This window comes from Dromiciops gliroides, chromosome 3, assembly GCF_019393635.1.
Source record: "Dromiciops gliroides isolate mDroGli1 chromosome 3, mDroGli1.pri, whole genome shotgun sequence".
NCBI classification, from domain to species: domain Eukaryota; kingdom Metazoa; phylum Chordata; class Mammalia; order Microbiotheria; family Microbiotheriidae; genus Dromiciops; species Dromiciops gliroides.
Genome location: NC_057863.1, coordinates 444019721 through 444040210, shown reverse-complemented (window position 1 = coordinate 444040210; position 20490 = coordinate 444019721). Strand labels below are relative to the sequence as shown.

General features: G+C 39.4%; 1 protein-coding gene across 1 annotated transcript in view; it reads left to right on the top strand.

Moving 5' to 3' along the window:
• Positions 1–20490, top strand: part of MYO3B (myosin IIIB) — a 600588-nt gene that overhangs the window by 392805 nt on the left and 187293 nt on the right. The window contains 3 exon segments of the mRNA XM_043993615.1: positions 7764–7875; positions 9206–9368; positions 10665–10745. Of these exon segments, the coding sequence (XP_043849550.1) occupies positions 7764–7875; positions 9206–9368; positions 10665–10745 (356 nt within the window).

Sequence of the window (20490 nt, the reverse complement as noted above, 5' to 3'; positions counted from 1 at the left end):
TATGCCTTTCCTTTACTGAACACATTCTTCATCTCTGTCATCACCTATAATCTCTCTTTACTTTACCAGGCTCTCACCCCTGCTATACCCACATTCTAATCCCTTCCCAATCTCAACACTTCAGTGAATCCAGTTCAACCCTGTACTATGTCCCATAAGTCACCTCTGCAACACTTCTCACATATATTCTCTTCTCTACTCACACAGCCACAATCCTAATTCAGGCTCTCATCATCTCCCAACATTTGCAAGTTTTGATGCTATTGAAATAGTGTCATAGTTGACCTCCCTGCCCCAAGTCTCTGCTTGTTGTGTTTCTCCCCTACCCTCACTTGAACCTCTCTTCTATTTTTTTCATCCTGGCTAAAGAATGTGTGGGTTCCCTTCAGACCTTTCCTCTGATGTTCAAGAATTCATCCCTCTGGTCAAGGGTAGGAGAGAGAGAACTCAGTCCTTTCCTCCCCATTGAGGGAGATGTTAATTGACTTGCCTAGAGTCACATAGCTAGTAAGTATCTTAGGTCTGATTTTAACTTGGGTCTTCCTTAATCCTGACTTAGTTCCTCATCTACTGTGCCACTCAGATGCCTCAAAAAGACTTGGAACTCTGCCACTATTGGCCTTGTGATGTTAGGTCATTGTATCTCTCTGCGCCTCAGTTGCCCCATCTCAAATGAGGATTTTTATTACCTAGGTCATGAAGTTATCATGGGGATGGGATGAGATAATGCATATAAAGTGATTAGACTCCCTCGAGATATAACGGATACCCTCTCAAAGACTAGAGAACCACATATCTGGTACGTGTAGAGGGGATTTTTGTCCTGGTATGGGTAGAAGTAGATGGTTTCTGAGGTTTTACTAATAGCTCTTAAATTCTGTAATCTATGATTCTGGTTTGTAAACTGCATGGCATAAAAATATCAGCTATTAACACCTCCTGCCAAAAGAAAAATAACCTACTCTGTGATTTTGTTGATGTGCATATTTAATAGGTTCCCTGATAACCAACATAAGCCTGATTTCTACTCTTTTACTCATCAAAAGCACAACTCTTTGACTCCACCCCCTGTAAAAATTTCCTCTCCCTCCTCACATTTCTTAATTTGTTTAGCAGCTGCATCCCTTTGCCTCGATCACATTTTACATTATGTCATGCATGTTCTACTGGAAAGAATGGTGAGCTTTGGGGCACAAGACTTCAGCTGGAATCTTGGTTCTGTGTGACCAAGAACACAAGTCACTTAAACTTGCCAAATCTGTTTCCTTATCAGTAAAATGGTAGTAACGACACTCACTAACTGCTTCAGAGAATTGTTGTAAGCAAAGCACATTTCAAGGCACTCTGTAAAAGCAGTGTAGTACAGCAGAAGAACGCTGACTCTGGAGTTAGGAACAACACCTGGCTTCGGCTTTGGATTCTGGACCTTCGTTTCCTCACCTGTAAAATGGAATCAACAGCCTCTGTGATCACTTTAGCTCTAAATCTATGCTCCTGAGTGAGTCAGTATTATTATACCTCCCCCCGCCCTTATTAGTTGGTAAATTCATTGAAGGCAGAGATTGTGATTTTTTTCTTTCATTTTTGTATTCCCAAAAAGTGCAGTATAAATATTTGTTGAATTGATTTTGTTTGAACACCAATGACTTTAACCAACTACCATTCTTATTTCTTTTTCATTGGTATATTTTGTTGTAACATAACCATTTGCCAGTATTCAATCACCACCCCTATCCTTTTGAGGGGAAAAAATTCAATTAAATAAAATCATCTAACATAACAATCAAGAGTGACAGTATGCCCTTTCCTGTAGTTTAACATCTAACTACTCTTTTAAAAGATATTTTAGATAAAATTTTTAAATAAATTAATATCTATAGTACCATTTGTAATTTTTCTCATGAAGGGTCAACTCTTTCTTTACCGACAAGCATGCCTTGAATCTTCCTGGTGACTCATTCAGAACCTTTGTGCTGACTCAATGTCAAAGTGCCCTAACATGCTTATCTCTCAGTGAAGATTGTTTTCCCAACCACATGTGATCTTTTCACTTGCCTAGGCTTTTCAAAAGCAATATCCAGGAAAGGCATTTACCACCAATCTCTATGAACTGGAACTCCTATTTCTTTTCCCTGTCTGTGATAGAAGAGAATGAAAAATCTTATATAAACTGTCTAAAATTGCTTTCAAGGCCCTGTGACTACTTTTCTCCCAGTTACAAGAATAATTCCCCCCCCACTTCTATCTTTTGGCTATTTTACTGTTTTAACCAATTTGTTGGAAATATAATAGGAAGTTTCTCTTCCTATCCTTTTTTCCTGTCAATGATGCATATCAAAATGTTGTCCTCCAAAGACTTACATACCTATTTCTAAGACTTACAATTAAACATTTTTAACAGACATTTTTAACAGAAATTAAATGGCATTTTTGAACAGAGACATACACCAGTTTTATTACAAGGGCAATGATTTGCATGTTTAGACAAGGTATCAACAGGGGAAATAGATTAGCTCAGACCCCTGCAGCTGTTCCTCCAAATTCCAAACTAATTTGAGGATAAACCCTATGTAAAAGAAGGAGTATAATATAGAAATAAGTCCTTGTACTTCCCTAAATTGTCTAGGCTCCCATGACTGATTTTTCCCATAGATAATGATTTATTGATTGCCCGTACAGCTCCTCTGCCAAATCATTCTATGAGAACAGATTCAAAAAGGAAATCACATGCTCCTTTCTTTTGGTCTTCTGAAGATGGGGTTCAGCAAAGTCCCCAGAGTGGGCTACAAAACAAAATGGTGGCTTGGATACCTTCAGGTAAGACATGGCCCTGGAGCCCATAGGATGTCCTACACATCTAGGTCACCTTTGTCGTATTATCTACTAACACTGTACAGGAGGGAAATAATGAAGAACACTTCTGTGATTTCCCAGTTACTTAAGAAACTTTGTTTCCAGGGTGGTTTGAAGACCTCACTTCTTTTCAGGTATTGTAACCTTATTCTTCTGGAGCTGAAAGTCCCCAAGCATGAACTGGATTATCATCTCTCAATAAAAAAAAAAAAAATAATAATGTGGGTTCAAGTGGTAAAGACCAGAATTAATTTCCTAGTACACATAGCTCATGGGTGCATCTTCCTCATGTGCAAATTAAGAACTGCTGACCTCTACCCCACGCCAGCCAGGATAGTTTGAGATAGTCTCCTAGAGCCAAAAGGGGATGTTGGAGACCATCTAGTTCAACCTATGTTTATAGATGAGGTTACTGGCTCTGCTTTTAAAATGAGCAATCGGGCGGCTAGGTGGCACAGTGGATAGAGCACCGGCCCCGGAGTCAGGAGTACCTGAGTTCAAATTCGGCCTCAGACACTTAACACTTACTAGCTGTGTGACCCTGGGCAAGTCACTTAACCCCAATTGCCTCACTAAAAAAATAAAAATAAAAATAAAAATGAGCAATCAACTCCTTTTCAGATCTGACACCAGGGGCTTCATCTTCTGCATCCAGTATATTTCCCTGTGATATACAGAGTAGGTACTCAGGAAATATTTCATAATCACCAGCAATAATTATTGAGAATCTACTATGTGCAAGGCTTGATTGATATACGAGTTCATGTGACATCATGGTCTAGAGGGAAAAAGCAGTAGACTGGGTACCAGGTAGTCAATCAATCAATCAATTTTCATTAAGCACTTACTATGTGCCAGGCACCATACTAAGGGCTGGGAATAAAAGTACAAAAATCCCTATTCACAAGGAATTTACATTCTAATAGAAGAGACATGTACATATAAAAATGTGCCTCCTACATACAATAGTACAAGAGTTAATAAGTGCAATATTGACAAAGTGGTTAAATACAAAGTAATTTGGGAGGGAAGACACTAGCAGATAGGGGAATCAGGAAAGACTTCATTCAGAATATGGTTCTTTTTTTTTTTTTTTTTTAGTGAGGCAACTGGGGTTAAGTGACTTGCCCAGGGTCACACAGCTAGTAAGTGTTAAGTGTCTGAGGCCGGATTTGAACTCAGGTACTCCTGACTCCAGGGCCGGTGCTCTATCCACTGTGCCATCTAGCTGCCCCCAGAATACAGTTCTTGAGGCTGTGTCTTGGAGGAAGAGATTGAAGAGCCAAGGTAAGGAGGGAATGGGGCAGCTAGGGGGTGCAGTGGATATAGTTCTGCGCCTGAAGTCAGGGAGACTCATCTTTCTGAGTTCAAATCTGGCCTCAAACATTTACTAGCTGTGTGACCCTGGACAAGTCATTTAACTCTGTTTGCCTCCATTCTTCATCCGTAAAATGAGCTGGAGAAGGAAATGTCAAACTGTTCCAGTATCTCTGCCAAGAAAACCCCAAATGGGGTCACAAAGTGTCAGACACAACTGAACAACAACAACAACAAAGAGGGAATATGTTCCAGGAGTCTGGGATGACCAGTGCAAAAGCAGAGAGATGGAAATGGAGTGTCACACTCTGGATTCCAGTTTTAATCTAACTACTGACTTTGCATGCCTCAGGTATTCTGTGCTTGGGTTTTCTATCACACACCCCACCTGCCTCCCCACATACTCTTTCACACAACCATTCCCACTGAAGATACTTACCTTTCCACCATCCCCAAAATCAGATGAGGCCAGGCTGTGACAGGGAAACCATGCTGAGCTATAACAGTGGGGAGCTAGAGATGAGGCAGGGCAAGGGAATCTGTGCTGATGTCATTCCTGCTGAGGAGGGGCAGAGGCTGACAGCTGGCTTTCACTGCTCCTCCTCCACCCCACCCCCCCCCAAGCTCCAGAAGCCATCTGTCTCAGTAGGCCACTGGGCATTGGCCCAGATGCCCTGTGGCTTTGCCCAAGTCTAACCACTAGAGTCTGCACCAGAATGTGCCTTGCCATTTCCTCACAAAGGTGGAAGTAGGGATATCTTAGAGGTTGGAAAGGTTCCTAGGATCTCTGCATACAAATGTTTCCAAGGAGCCAGGGAGTAAACTTAAACTTCTAAAAAAAAAATCTCCTAGGTTTATGTTAAAATGTTAAAAGTCTCAAGTACTAACCAGTTATCTCTCAGGACAAAGATATGAGAGTAGAAAGAGTAAGGGAATAGGTTTTTACATTTTTTCTTTAAGTGGAAGCAGCTCTCTATTTGAATGTAACCCAAAGGTAAAAGATTAGGGTGTGTGTGTGTGTGTGTGTGTGTGTGTGTGTGTGTGTGTGTGTGTGTGTGTAAGTAATGGCAGAAAATCCTCTTGGCAAGGAAATTCAGCTCATTTTTAAGCTTCCAAGGGGTTAAATTTATTATACATGGCAGCAAAGAGGAAAGGAGAAAAGCGTCCTTGAATTTCTTTTTTAAAGAAAAAATGATGGCTAGGTTCCTTAAAGTGATAATATGTTCAAGAAGTTTTGCCTTGTTTTTTAGAGAAAAAAGGAAAATTTCCTTGCATTATTCTTTGAATTGGAAATAAAAATTGAACTGAAACTTCAGAAGTTCATTAAAACAAGTCTGTAAAACAAGAGAACTGAAATGTTGGTATCATGAATATAAATATATTTACACAAAGTATTACTCCTTAAATATCAGGTACTGTTTTGCAGTTAGTGTTGGTTGTATTATTACAGTCTGCATACATTCTGCATTGCCTGCAAATTGCTTCCAAAGATCATCAAAAATATGCACAATAGTTAAAGATTATTTTTTAAAATAGTAATACTGTAGCATTATAAAACTATAACTTGCAGAGCTGGTTCCTATCTTCACTAATAGATGTAGAGGGAATTTTCTTACAGGGAATTTTAACATCAATGAAGTCATAGGTCCATTTCCTCACAAAAGAAATTCCTTTGTTATGGGTGAAATTGATGGGGGGTTTGGGGTAGGGGTCCTTAGGAATTCCTCTTTAAAGAATTATACCAGGGGCAGCTAGGTGGTGCAGTGGATAGAGCACCGCCCCTGGAGTCAGGAGTACCTGAGTTCAAATCTGGCCTCAGACATTTGACACTTACTCGCTGTGTGACCCTGGGCAAGTCACTTAACCCCAATTGCCTCACCAAAAAAAAAAAAAAATAGAATTATACCCTCTTGCACACAAATCCAATTAGAGTAAAATAATACTTTATTTAGGGGCTAGGGAAAGGAAACCAAGAGAGAAATCCTTGGACTTCTTCTCATAGGGAGAAGGCATGGCGCAGAAGTGTGGCTCTCTGAGATACCTTTCTCCCTGAGCAGGAGACAGGCAGATACTTTTATAGAGGACCCATGGTGGTCTCCTGAGGTGATCATCTGACTATGGAAAGTTCCCTTACTGGGGGAGGACCATCCCCCACTGTTGGTGGCTGGGAGAAGTTGGGTGAGGGGCGGCTCCGGATCTCTCAAGCTATCTCTATCCTCCTCATGCCACAAAGGCAGCAGCCACACCTAATAATCACATCTGCCAGAGGGGTGGGAGAGACTGGAATGAAGGGTGGTGGTCCAGGAGCTAACTCAGTCCTGATCCAGTGCCACTTATTTCTTTAGATGTGTCTGTCCTTTGGTTTAGTTTCTCAAGGAGAAGGTTCTTTGATGTACCCCCAGAAAACTTCTGAGCTACCCAGGGGCTCCATAACACCTTCCTCCCTTCTTCCTTCCCTCCCCCCCTCCCTTCCTTCCTTCCTTCCTTCCTCCCTCCCTCCTTCTTTCCTCCCTCCCCCCTCCCCCTCCCTCCTTTCCTTCCTTCCTTTTCTTCCTTCCTTCCTTCCTTCCTTCCTTCCTTCCTTCCTTCCTTCCTTCCTTCCTTCCTTCCTTCCTTCCTTCCTTCCTTCCTTCCTTCCTTCCTTCCTTCCTTCCTTCCTTCCTTCCTTCCTTCCCACCTAGGCTAAAAGTTCAGCTCTGGAGCTTTGACCTGCTCCATTTCCTACTTGAGACAACAGGCTCTTCCTTAGGCAACCAGGTATCCTGTCCTCCCAAGGGGCTTACCCTATTAATGCTCAACTTAGTGTGAATACCTAGTTGGCAGAGCCCACTCACCTCAGCACTCCAAAGGATAACAATCAGACAGCCTTAGCCTCTTTAGTAGTGGGACTTACAAGAATGCTACCAACACCATTTTCAGTGTTTACTTTTAATATATAAGCTGCCTAGCATTCAGCTTGGAATTCTATGAGGCACAAATGATTTAGTTTTGTATTCAAAAGAAGCTGTCATCCAGTATTTTAAAACTGCCTATTAAATATGAAATCCAAATCAATAAAATTATAGCTAGCAGAATAACAAAATTAGATAACTTGTGTGTGTGGTGGGATCCAGATATGTGATTTCATGAGAATCAGAACTCCAGATGAGAAATCCCTGTAGTAATGCAAACTAGCAACAGTTCTGCAATTTCTAGTCGGGAAAAATTGCCTGGGGCAGTAAGAAGTTAAGTGACTTGCTCAGGGGCACCAGGAATCATTTTGTGCAGGCTGGCCTTGATCCCAGTTTATTCTGACTCTGAAGCAAATGCTCTCTCTGATAATGCAACAACTGCCTCTCTCACACAACTAAAAGCTAAAAGAAACTTTACAGCAAAATCTCAATGATATGGGAAATATAACCTCATATTTTTTCTTACCCACTGGAACATTATCACCTCTGAAGTAATACATGACACATTGGCATATTAGCATGCAGAAGAGTTTTACTAATAATAAGCATACCATGGAGTGTCATTCTGTCCATCACAATCCTATTTCACAGCATTCAAAGACCCTAAAGCATTTACTTAATTGTTCTCTCCTTGCCTCATAGGTACTATTACTTGGCTTTCAGAGCACATCAGTCACCACTTGCTAACAAAGAAAGTTGTACTGCCATCTTGGAAAAGTCCAAGCTAGACCACTGGGTGTTGGGGAAAACAAAGGTAATTTTTTTCCTTTGCTTTTCAAAATATCAGTCCCTATCATGTTGTAAGTGTTTGCATCTGTTCTCTTAAGGTTCTGTTCAACAGATGACATGAATGACTGTGAGGCTGCCTCTGTCTTAGTAAGCATCATCTTAGTTTAGGGATGATTTTTGGTGGCTTTGGTCAGGTATGGTAGGATCTCAAAGAGGAAAGAATGAAGCTTCCTTGCAGTTGCATGTCAAGGGCAGGAACTATTTCTTTTTTTGTTTTCATATGCCCAGTGCTTTGAATGTAATTGGTATTTAATATTTATTATGTATATTGATTTAATTGAATTGAAGACGAAGCTATAAATGTGCTTTCCATTTTTTTTCTCATGCTCCTTCCAAAGCCTTGCCTTCATTAATATCAATGACAGCAGTCAAACTATTTTTAAAAATTGAATATGGAGGGTAGGAATATGTTGTATTATAGCTACATTATGTATATGTATTATACATGTATTAGCCAAGTACCCTGATGTATTTCACCCTTCAGTAATTTTTCCATTTGGTGTTACTATTTCTTTCCTATGGAATACCATCTTTAAATTGCCAACCACAAAGTGGCCCCTGCAGTCCAGCTTGAACATAAACATCAACATACTCTTGTTATTCAGGGTTCTGAAGATCTCATCTGTGGACTACACAAGTCCCTTCCTTCTTCCTTCTTTTTTTCTGCTGGCCTCTAAGCTGCTTCTGTTTGTTGGCACTTCCAGTAGAGGGTGTGCAGGGTCAGAGAGATGAGATAAAACCTCAAAGCTGGTAGAAGCACAGGGAAAATCTGTAGCAGGAGAGAAAATCAAAGTCATTGGCTGAACAGAGGCTCACGGGTTATCTTTTGATTTCCTTTGCCCATATTATACTTGCTTCCTGTTACTGCACATATTTAAGGATAAACTGTCCTTTGCAAATGGAGTATATTAGAATACAGGAAACAAGTCACCTGTGTAATGAGAATAATAAAAAGAAGGGAGTAACTTACTATTACCCAATGTGGCAACACCTACATTTCACAGGTTACACTAATGACAGGTTGCTTTGGTTTTTTCTCCCCCACAGATGATTTGTTTGATTTTTGATTGTACTGATTATAGTGTAGCAAAGACTTCCTGGTGATGAAGCTATTCATATTTCTCCTTAGTGCATTTTGTGGTAGAGTGTCATGTTTTCTTCTCATGCCTACATGTGTATAATATAGTGCTTATCAGAGTGCCTGGCAGATAGCTAATTTTTTAAAAGAATTTTCACATAGCTCCTTAGTCAATGCCTATTGACTTGACTAATATTGAAATTGTTGTTTGTTTCAGGTCTTTCTCAAGTATTACCATGTAGAGCAGTTAAATTTGCTGCTTCGAGAAGTTATAGGCAGGGTGGTGGTCATACAGGCTTATGCCAAGGGATGGCTTGGAGCTAGGAGATATAAGAAGGTTAAAGAGAACAGAGAAAAATGTGCTGTTACCATCCAGTCAGGTAAACTTGTTCATTACCTCTCTCATATACTGGGTTGGCATTTCAAATTGTGAAGTTGTCTGCTAATCACCTAAAGCTTGGCCTAACACTTGTCTATGCAACCAGAGTAAACAACCCTCAATGTGTTTTCAGTCCCTACCTAAAAGAGATTCTTTTCAGATCCATCACCAAATTATCTACTGTGGAATTGTGGCAACATCCTAGTTTCAATGCTTTATCCTTACATACAATATAAACCGTGTAAGAAATGTTAGTCATGCAGATCTCTCAGTCCATTCCAACTTATCTCTTTTTTAAGCCTTGAAAGGAATTGAGTATTTTTCATTAATGTTACAGATGACATTTGAGTGAATGGGTTTTTTGTTATTGTTATTATTGTAGATAAGTTTTCCCCATTTCTAGGGAGAAAATACTGGGTCTGGGGCACATATTTCTTTTATTACTATGGCCAATGCACCTTACTTTACCCAGAATTCCATTATTCAGCAACCCGGAACCATTAATTGTGATAGTTATAAAGATGAGTGCTTAAGCTGGGAGAGAGCTCTTTCCCATCTTTTTAGGCAATTTTAATTCTATTCCCTGATGGCTGAAAAAAATGCAAATTACCCTTTCAAATTCCTTTCTCTACCATTTTCTCCCTCATTTGTCCTTATTCTCTCTCCTTCCCCATCATCTCCAACTTCCTTCTCTTCTCTATTTTTTCTTCCCTATGTTTCTCTTTCCCAAAACTTTCTTTTCTGTTCCTCTTTTCCCAAATCCCAAAGGACAAAATATCCCAATGCCAAACTCCACCAACCCCGAGCCCTATTTGGTAGCTTCAATTTCATCCCCACAAGTGAATAGAATCATTTACTTCCTTCAACCCAGTTTCATGGAAGGGGGAGCTTCAGGAAGGAAACCAATATTAGAAATGATCACATCAGAGCTAAGGCTCTACAGTTGGCATGCACGAGTGTTTATTCAACATGGATAGAAGTACAATAGGGAGTACTCAATCTTACAGTACATACCCAGAAAATGGAAGGTTATGGATGTTAGCATGGGCCGAGGATGGTATATAATATTATAAAACATTCATTATTTTTAATCACAAGGTAGAATTCTAGGAACAAGAACAAGACTCATTGGAATTAATAACAATGTAAAAGGGAAGAAGAACCTAAATAAAAAAGGGGGGAGAGGAAAAGGGAGTGGGGTGAGGTAAAAGATTAAAAAACCAAACCCAGCCAATCTCAACAGTATAGCACTTTCTTAAATTAATGTCATTCCTAGCACATGGTTTTGTATTTTTAGCCTGGAGAGGATATGATGCTCGCAGGAAGTTTGAGAAAATAAGCAACAGAAGAAGTGAGGCTGCTGTTCATATTCAAGCAGGTAATTAAAACATCATTTGCATGGTTCCACTCCTTATCTTGAAATCTGAGGCAGAACTCAATATTGGTGCTTTGGCCAGAGGGTCACAGGATTTTGAGCTGGAGAGGCTCTATAGAGACCATCTAATGCACCCCCCCCCCCGGCCATGTCATAGGTGAGAAAACATTCTCTCCCCTAGTAACTCTTTCCCTCTATCACAAAGACAGAAAAAAACTTGAGGGTTTCTCTTAACAAAATGAATCCCTGAAAGCTCAGCTCTCATGGCTGAAGCTTTCTGGCTCATTTCACTACTGTGTACTAACTCCTCTGGGCTCTTGGAGGGTTAAGTATGACATGCCTTTGGTGGCACAGCTTGGCTAGGGCTGCCTGGGAAGAGCCAATCCTGGCTACTGGGCTCGTCTATCCCTTCCCTGGCTCCCTTGTCATTTTGATCTTCTACAAAACATCAATGCCTACTGCTGCTGTTAAGGTTGCTCCTGCCAGATTGGTCTCTTTCCCTGGACTAAGTCTCTAAGCACTTCTCTTCATCCAAAGCTGAATTTGCCTAATTGAGGGTCTTGAAGAAATAGGCCCTAGAGTACTACTGGAGTCTCCTGGAGAGCAGGAAATTGGAGACTGAATGGAACATAAGTGACCAATACAGTGAACTCAGCAGCAGCAGCAATAAGGAATATTATTTTAGCTACTACCAGCCTGGAAGCAAACTTGCAAAGCAACAATAAATATCTTATGGTATCTCTGCCTCAGATCCAGGCAGGGTAAAGTTCTAGTTCCTATGGAAGCTCTTTCTCTAGTCCAGGAAGTCTCCTACCATAGTATCATTATTTCAATAAGACTCCTCTACATTCTATTTGACTTCTTAACATCTTCATTCACAACCAAACTATTTGAAGGCAGGGGAATAATTTAAATGGGCATTTGTAATTTTTAAACAGACTCTCTTCCCCTACTTCTCTTCTTCTTCACCATCCCCCTCCCTACCCCCAAAGAACTCTGGGCCTTACAACTTCAAAGAGTTAGGAAGAGGAATGTAATTCTACTTATAGAATAAGAAAGGGAGGTTGGAGTTTATACAACCCCAGTCTCCCAAAACACACTTACACAGACTGTCTCCTTGTTAGAAAGAGATACTGTACTGATTTCTGGTTGGCCAAGGGCCCAACATGTGTTTTAAAATATAAACTTAAAGCTCAGATGTTAGAAATCCACTACAAAGCTCGCTTGTCAGTATATAGAAATCATAAGCCAAATTCTACTAAATGCTGAAAACTCAATAGTATGCTTTAACTTTGCAGGCTTATCCAGTTATACCCTTATTGTTGTACAAAGGGTCAGAGGTGATAATTGTATGTGACTCTATAGTACATAGGTCTATGTAGTAGATGATGTAGGAATACACATTCTAAAAAATTAAAATTAGGAAGCCTAAATATCTTTATTGCTCCAATCCTCTTCTATGAAGGGGCATCCTTAATGGCAAACCTAAGTGAATATATACTATATGCCCTGTGGGTTAACCATGGCTATAGGAGGAAGAAACTTGTAACTTGGGCAGAGCCCTCTCGTCATCTACAGTGGAACTCATGGACAGCCAAATGGACAAGCTAAAATGATGGGTTAAACACAATAAAATAAAATTCAGTGGAGATAAATGCAAAGTGTATTATTTAAGTTTTTAAAAAATCAACTGTACAAATGCAAGATGCTTTGTTTAGACATCAGTTCATATGAAAAAGAGATTTTAGTGAACTGAAAACTTACTATGAGTCAATAGTGGGAAATGATAGCCAAGAAATCTAATGAGAGTACATTGCATTAACAAAGCCATCATATCCAGAAGGAAGGATTTGATATTCCCTCTGTACTTTGCCCCCATAAATATAGTATTGTATCCATTTGTGGAAATCATGTTTTAAGAAAGACCTTGGGAAGTTAGAGCTTGTATTTCCCCTGACTTCAATATCCTTGAAAGTATATACTGTTTTGCTTTTGCATCTGATCCCCTAGGACCATACCAGACACATAGTAGACACTTAATAAATGAGGAATGCCATGATGGTAGGTAGAGGTTTTGTTCAGGTATGGGTTATACCTTCTACCTCTAAAAGTCTATCATTTTCAGCATTTTAAGACATTTTGATCTTCAGGAATAGTGACTAACTATAATCTTTGATACCTAATTATGTCTTGCCACTGGATTCCATATGACCCTGGAGTAGAGAGTGAGGCTGATGACTTTACACAGCCCTGGCTCACTTAAATCCAATTCACTTGCAATTCAAGACATTGCCTTCCTGAAGTCATTGGTCCCCTTGGAGAATGAAAGATGATTAACAACAACAGCATTTGGTTACCTGGTTGGCCAGTAGAATATGCTAAAAAAAAAAAAAAAAGCAATGCAGAGGCAAATGAGATTTCAGTTGCTTTCTGAAACACCAAGATTAAGAATTAGAGTGTCATTTTGTTATAGGCTCTCCCTTGGACTTGTTAGATGAATGACACTTTATTTCTCTGAACTTCACTCTCCTTTGTGAAATAGGAATAAATTATATTTGCTATATTTACCACTAAAATGTGTAAAAATACTTTGTAACCATAAAGAGTTACCTATTTAAAGGTAACTATTGACAGTAGCAAGTTTCAGATGTATTTGGGAGAGTGATGTCTGATATTCTAAGGAACAGTCAACTTTCATTTGGTAACTTCCTCCTCCATGTAGGATTGTAGGCTCATAGCATTAAAGTTGGAAGGACCCTCAAAGTCTATCCAATCCAACTCCCTCATTTTACAGATGAGGAAGTCAAGTGACTTACCCAAGGTCGAACAGGGCAAATGAATCAGAATCTGAATTTTAAGCAATGGACACTGATTAAAGAACTAATATTCTTTCTGCTGTCCCATGCCATGCCCTCATTTTTAGACTCCATAATATTTTGGTATTTCTCTTAAAAGCCTAATTGATTTTTTGTTTTGTTGGCTTTGTAAAATGTCGTCTTCTAACTGTGAGACCCTCACATTATTTTGCACCATTATATCTCAGGGTAGCTCAGGTCTCCATAGCAAGTTGGTCCCTTGCTTTTAAAAGCCTCTGGCAAGAAGCTAAGGGATGTTATTATAGCACAAAGCTATCTGGATGTTTTCTGAGTTCTTTCTCTAATTTATTATTTTTTAAAACAAACCATTGAATTTGAAATTTAGATGCTGTGGGATTCATTTGTTGTATTTCCAATTCTGCTCCCCTTCCCCCACCAAATATTTCTTTTTCAATGGTGTCACTAAGATGGGCTGTATGTTTTTTAAGGAGCAGTTCTTGAAATTTAGGAAGCATTTGGCTTACATGTTTCTACAGAACAGCGCATATTGAAATTTGTTTTCCTTTCATCTCCTTCCCAATAAAAGCAGCAGTAAGGCTTATCCCTTTAGCTTCCTCAGAACTTCCTTTCAGAATTCCCGACCTATTACAGCACATTCACATACCAGAAACAAGATGCCTTTTCATGCTGTCAACCTTTTTCATCTGAAATGTAAATTAATTCTTGCTGGTGTGCCTTGACAGAGATCAAAGTAGGGGTATTAACCTTATTGGGTCTTCTACTCATCAGAATCAGTTCCAAGGACTGGGAGGTTGGTGCTAAGAGGTCTATGTTCCCTGTTATCTGTGGCCCTCCTCCAGGCAGCCCTCTGTCTACAAGTCCACATTTCAAAGGCTCTGATTCCTTTTGTAAATGACCTTATCATTACTTTAAACTGTGTGGGGGAAAAAAATGATTTGCCTGAATAATTCTTGAGGGATTATCCTGCTCATTTTAATTGTGGGCCACTTCATTCAGATTCCTGGATATCATTTAAGTGGTTCTGACAGCGAGGGATCCTACAGTAATAGAAAGGGGGGAAACACAACTCCTGATTGGAAACCCCTGACTTGCTTAGATTGTTCATTTCTTGCCTGTCAGTCTTTGAGGTAGGCCACATTTGCATTTTTAAAATAAACAGATGCCTTTCAAATACATGAGCTGGTGGTCTGGAGATCTCTGTGGGCCCAAACAGTTCACCATCCATTGATCAAATGTTGGAAGAAAAAACAAACTGAAAAAAATACCCAATATACATGAGGATACATTTCCTATGTGTATAATGTTACACCAACAATGAAAGGCTTTTATGAGAGAAAGGAAGGGCAGGGGGTGGGTGGGTGGGGGAACTTTACAAAAGTGTAACATTTTATGAGTTTCAAACTTAAAAAAAAAAAGTTTGAATGTCACTTTGGCCAGAAGCCTCTTGTTTTGTTGGATACTTATTTCTTAGTCCTGTGCTACCTTTTTATGGGTCTACCCCTGGAAAAGGAACAAACCGACCTGTGTAAACACTAAATCATTTAAAAAATATCCCTGAGCAAGAGAAATCAAAATGTATGCGTGACATTTTTAGCGTTAAAATGTTAGGCGTTGTGGATAAAAGCTGCTAGTTATCCATGGTTCCATTACTGATGGAGCTTTTATTAAAAACCAACAAATTGCAGAACACTGATAATAGATTAGCTATTAAACTGAAAATGCCTATTTTGCTTACTGAATAATAATAAAGCAAGCAGACCAAGGGAGACAAAGAGAACCTATTCATCTGGGTACTTTTTTTTTAATTTTACATATGCATTGGCATTAAAACTGCCCCTATAATTCAACATCTTTTTGAAAAATTAGAGCAGCCAAACTAGTGGGCCTCCCTAAAGGGAGGGGAAAGGCTATCTCATAGATAATATCATTAGCCCCCAGGATTGTGAAGGGAATTTCAAATATCCTCTCCCTTGGTTTGTTTCTTCAAGCTCTCCCCATTCTCATCCTAATCTGCTGCCCATTCCCCCCCCCACATCATCCCCCCCCTCTTCTCTCTCTCTCTCTCTCTCTCTCTCTCTCTCTCTCTCTCTCTCTCTCTCTCTCTCTCTCTCTCTCTCTCAGACACACACACACACACACAGAGTAGAACAGGAAGAGGCAATTGGTTTACAGCACATTCTCATCTAATTGCTTTAGTACTGTGGAAATGTGTTGTTTTCCCTTTCCCTCCAGTCCTCTGATCTTTCCTTTCCCTCTCCCTGACTAACAGCCAGATGTTATCAGAATATAACTCAGGGCATTTCCAAAGATGGTCTATTCCCCTTCTGGCCAGCTGGAGTTGAGGATGCTCTAGGGGACCAAACTAGGAAGGCACTGCATTAGCCAGAGAGGAGTCTGTTTGTTTAACATGGGAACAAGTGTATGCTATCTGGCCAAATCTATGGCCCCTTCAAACCACCAATTTAATCTATTGCATATGATTCTTCATTTGCTTCTCATGTTTCAGCCAAACCACCCTACTTGTTTCACCTTGCACAACCATAACCCACCCCATGCCTAGAATGCTCTCCATCTTCAACTTCTCTGCCTCAAAATTCCTGGCTTCCTCAAAGCTCAGCCCTGGGGCTACCTCCTAAAGGAAGCCTATCCTGCTCTCCCCAGTTACTAGTACCCTTCCCTAGAAATTACTTTATATAGATTTTTATTTTGCATTTAATTTTCTGTGCATGTGTTGTTTCTTTCCCCTCCCTTGCAACTCTTCCTCTTGATCTCCACCAAGAGAAAATAAACTCCTTGCAAGGCAGGCACTATTTCATTTATTTCTCTTTCCTCTCCCCATGTCTTTCCCTCTTTTTACAATTTTCTTCTCTTTTTAAATCTCATCCTGGGGAAAATAATTTTTGCCTACTTCCTCCTCTGTGGTTCACACAGTGTCTGAAACACAACAGGTGCTTAATAAATATGTGAATGATTATGAATCTCAGCTATTTGGAAGAGGTTGTTCTAGTTGATAAGACTGCTCTAAAGGCTGCTTCCAAATGCGGAAAGTCTCAACCCACATTCACAAATGCCATATGCCACATTTTAGGCCAGGTTCCTCATGGACATTTTTTTTTCAACCTAGAAGAATCTGGTTTAGTCAATAAGGTATATGGGAAGCCAGTCCTGATTCACCACTGACTGTAAGAGTACAGACTTGTTAATGTTTGATGGAGCCTTAGCCTTTAAATTACCTTCAGTGTAAGGCCTCCAAACCTTTTCTGCCCTTAAAAGAGATTCTCTTTTTTGCATTATTTGTAAATCCAGAACAGGCAAGTTGTATGTAGCATTTGGGACTAGGTTTCCAGAAACAGCACTAGGCTAGGAGGGCCAACAACAACGGGAAGATAGGCATGTTTAAATTGGTTCCTCAGTTTCTCCATTGGGAAAATGGAAGTAATAAAACCTGACCTACCTCAGGGGGGGCGATGTGCGGAGACATGAGGTGATATGTCTGAAAGTACTTTGGAAGGAGCTACTGTAGAATCCAAACCCAATATTAATAATAAAAAGCACTTGTCCACATGAAACACACCGCAAGCCTCATGCTTCTGGTAGGCTAAGGACTGCTATGCACATTTCCTACCCAGAAAAGAACTGTGATCCAAAGAACACATGACCCCAAATTTGACAGGACCCAGATTGTCAGTAAGCATTGCTGACTGAAAGAAGTGAGCAAACAGGGCTGGCCTTAACTAATTCACAGTGTGGCCAGAGCCTGGCCTGGCCCTGTAAGCAAACAATCAAGGAGGGGAAAAAAAGTCCTTGTTCTCTTCCCTCTCCCCATGCCTTTTTCCTCTTTTTAAATTTTTTCTTCTTTCTCTTTTTTTATATCATTCTTTTTGTGTGGGGGGGGCAATGACTTGCCGAGGGTCACACAGCTAGTAAATGTCAAGTGTCTGAGGGGAACTCAGGTCCTCCTGAATCCAAGGCTGGTATTCAATCCACTGCACCATCTAGCTGCCCCCCCCCTTTTTCCAGGGCAATGAGGGTTAAGTGACTTGCACAGGGTCACACAGCTAGTAAGTGTCAAGTGTGTGAGGCCAGATTTGAACTCAGGTTCTCCTGAATCCAGGGCCAGTGCTTTATCCACCGCACCACCTAGCTGTCCCCTTTTTATATCATTCTTGAGAAAAAAATAATACTCATGAGAGAATGGATTTAGAAATGGAAGGTACCTTAGGGATCATTGAGTTTCAACCTCCTTTATTTTTATGGATAAGAAAACTCAGGCTTGCCCAGGGGTCACACAACTAGTATAGATTTGAAGCCGGTTTGAATACAGCTTTTCTTGACTTCAAAGCCAGTAAATACTTTTATTCTTTACATAGGAAGAAGCTTGATTTTTGTCTAAGAGAGACAGGATGGCACATTGGAAAGGAGATGAGATTTAAAATAAAAAGACTTGGTTTTGAGTGCCTATTTTGCCATTTACTAGCTCTATAAATCTGAATAAGTCATAGGCTCTTTGTGTGTCTCAATTTCCTCATGTGTAAAATGGAGATAATAGTAGAAACCCTACCTCTCTCCTAGGGTTGTTGTGATGAAAGTGCTTTGTATGATTTAAAGAACCATTTTCATGTACGTTATGCAGAAACTCCACATAGGACTTGGCTCACAATAATCCTGAAATTGAATATTCCTAAACTTGCCATCAATTGACAGGTACAAATAAAACCATTACAAATATTTGATGATGAGAATGAAAATTATGTAACCTCAAAGAGATAAACCTATTCTTTTCCTTCCTAAAATGTAATTTTAAAAACTAAGACTTAACAAAGTATAAATATAAAATGCAGATGAAAGCAAGCTGAGCTTGAGGTGCTAACCTGATAAGTATCAATGAAACTTGATTTGATGGGACCTATGACCATGATATATTTCCAGAAGGGTATAACTTATTCAAAGGAGAGAAGTTACAAGGTATAAGGCAGGGGCAGGGTAGAGGAAAGGGTAATTTAAGTATTCTATACTGAGAAAATATACTAATGATAAAATTGAAAGACCAGAATAGAAATGTGGTAGACTGCCTTTGGGTAAAAGTCAACAGAGGTAGCTATCAGTTGGGGAATAGATGAATTAAGTGTGGCATAAAATGAATAGAATACTATTGTGCTTCTAAGAGATGGATTCATAGAAACCTGAGGTCTTGCAAGAACTGATGCAGAGTAAAAGAGTAGAACCAGAAAAACCATTTGCAAGAGGATGATAATAATGTAAAGAAAAACAACTTTGAAAGACTGCAGAACTCTAATCAATGTATTGAATACTCATGACTTCAGATGAATGATAAATTATATCTCCCTCCTAATTAATGAAGAGATGATAGACTAGAGATGAAAAATGAGACATATATTTTTAGACATGGCCAATGTACTGATTTGTTTTGTTTGAATACACACACAGAGAGAATGGATATGTCTCTCTCTCTCTCTCTCACACACACACACACATACACACATATACATACACACACAGAGAATGAATATATGTGTATATATACACACATAATACATAGACACATGCACACACATATATTATATATGTATACACACACATACACACATATATTATATATATATATATATAGAGAGAGAGAGAGAGAGAGAGAGAGAGTTGTCGAGTCATTTCAGTTGTGTCTGATACCTTGTGACCCTATATCCCTATATGGGGTTTTCTTGGCAAAGATACTAGAGTGGTTTGCCATTTCCTTCTCCAACTAATTTTACAGATGAGGAAACTGAGGCAAATAGGGTTAAGTGACTTGCCCAGGGTCACATAGCTAGTAAGTGTCTGGGGGTAAATTTTAAATCAGGAAGATGAGTTTCCTGACTCCAGACCTGGCACTCTATCTACTGTATAATGTACCTCTGTGTGTGTGTGTGTGTGTATATATAGATATATGCATATATTGAAAGAAAGAAAGAAAGAAAGAAAGAAAGAAAGAAAGAAAGAAAGAAAGAAAGAAAGGGAGAGAGATTGAGATTACAAAGAAGGCTTTTTTTTTGCAGGGTTCAACTAGTAGATAAAGATACAAAAAGGAGAGAAAGGGATGTCCATAAAACATTAAAAATATGAGGAAGAAAACAAAAAAGTCCCAGAAGGAAAAAAAAAACAACCAAAAAGGAGACACCTTTGTTACTGTCATTTAAAGTTGAATAGATTCTTTTTAAAAATCAAACTTTATGTAACAGAAGTTCAAGGTTTCATGTAAAATCTTCTTTTCTTTGTACCTCAGAGATATTGTAGGTTCAGTTCTAGGCCACTGTAATAAAGCAAATATAACAATAATGTGAGTCACACAAAATTTTTGGTTTCCTTGGTGTATATAAAAGTTATATGTATACTATACTATAGTCTATTAAATGTGCATAACAATTAAAAATACTTTCTTGCCAAAAATGCTAATGTTCATCTGAGCCTTCAGTGAGTCATAATCTTTTTGCTGGTGGAGGGTCTTGTCTCAGTGTTGTTAGGTGCTGACTGACCAGGGTGGTGGTTGCTGAAGGTTGGGCCCTTTCTTAAAATAAGACAATAATGAAGTTTGCCACATTAATTGATTTCCTTTCACTTGAACACTTAGAAACCATTGTAGGGTTATTAATTAGTCTAATTTCAATATTATTGTATCTCAGGGAGAGAGGGAGAGGTTGAGGGATAGAGACTGGGAATAGAATGGTCGTGGAGCAGTCAAAACACTTATTGATTAAGTTTACTGTCTTATATGGGCACAGTTCCTGGTGCTCCAAAGCAATTACAATAGTAACAACAAAGATCACTGATGACAGATCAACATACCTGATACAATAATAATGGGAAAAGTTTGAACTATTGAGAGAATTGTCAAAACGTGACACAGAGACACTAAG